Raw genomic sequence first — 1112 nt, 5'->3', positions numbered from 1 at the left:
CGTTCTTGTTAAGATTTACACAGTTTTATGGATTTTTAATGGTGAAGATTATTATTCAAATATTTTTAACATATTTAAAATTGGTTCAATTGATGTTTAACTTGTATTATGTGTTCATTCAAATCACACATCACATCTCATTGCAACCAACACTTTTTTATAAACAAAAAATAAATACACTAACCTCTTCCTCTTGATGTGGATGGATGACTAGTAACTGGTGAAGAACTTGATGTTGGTACCAAATTGTTATATGTCAAGTCTTCTCTGTTATTGTAGCCACTGGATAGTGATAAATCGTAACTGTTATGTCCTTGTGATATGGCTTGTGGATTTTGTGGTGTACGAGAACGAGTCCTTGAAGCAACACAGTCAATAGCTGTTAAATTTAATTCTGGCAAACTTGTTCTTGCAGTACTACGAGCTCTTGTACTGTTCCCACTAATATTATAATTTGATTGCTGAACTTTATGTTGAGGCCTCCAATCAGTATCTATAGAAAACAATCACCAAATTTTATGATTAGAAACAAAATAAATTTAATAAATCATTGCCAATCAAATATGTCAGTTATACTTATTTATATTTACAATTTATAATAAGTACAATTACCTAGATATGATTCTAAGCCACTGCCATGACTTTTACGTTCACCTCTTGCTCTACTTTCTGTTTTCAAAGAATCAGTTGAATGTTTATAAGAAGTATTATTAAAAACTTCAGATGATTGTGGATCACCAATGGTTTGTCTACGTCTTTTTTCTTCTACAGTGACTGCAATAGAACCAGTGCTCTGTCGTTTTCTATAACCACTGCTACCACTGCCAGAGCTCTTCCCTCTAACCTTAGAGGTGTCTGCTGAAGCATTGGCCGTCTCTACAGACCCCCCTGATGACAACTGATCTTGTTGATCTGCCATAGATTAATCGACTCATGCCACTATTCTGTCTGTAAAATAAGAAATAAATATTTTTAACAACTGTTTTTCACAAAATGAAGAAATGAAAGAATTTATGAAATTGCATATAAAAATCATCAAAACATATCATTATTTTTATAAATATCAAAAATAATTATAAAATGAACAAAATCCCAAGCACCACTTATATAAT

The 1112-nt window shown here is 31.7% G+C and overlaps 1 protein-coding gene across 1 annotated transcript in view; it reads right to left on the bottom strand.

Annotated features, from left to right (window-relative positions):
* The window catches only part of LOC108577455 (E3 ubiquitin-protein ligase TRIP12), a 13440-nt gene that overhangs the window by 9977 nt on the left and 2351 nt on the right, over positions 1-1112 (bottom strand). The window contains exons 2-3 of the mRNA XM_017940608.1: positions 613-948; positions 185-493 (exon numbers count right to left, since the gene is read on the bottom strand). Of these exons, the coding sequence (XP_017796097.1) occupies positions 185-493; positions 613-919 (616 nt within the window). The 5' untranslated portion in view covers positions 920-948. The remainder of the gene's footprint in view (positions 1-184; positions 494-612; positions 949-1112) is intronic.

The sequence above is a fragment of the Habropoda laboriosa genome, unplaced genomic scaffold (genome assembly GCF_001263275.1).
Source record: "Habropoda laboriosa isolate 0110345459 unplaced genomic scaffold, ASM126327v1 scaffold648, whole genome shotgun sequence".
In the NCBI taxonomy this organism is placed as follows: domain Eukaryota; kingdom Metazoa; phylum Arthropoda; class Insecta; order Hymenoptera; family Apidae; genus Habropoda; species Habropoda laboriosa.
This window is presented reverse-complemented; position numbering and strand designations above follow the sequence as displayed.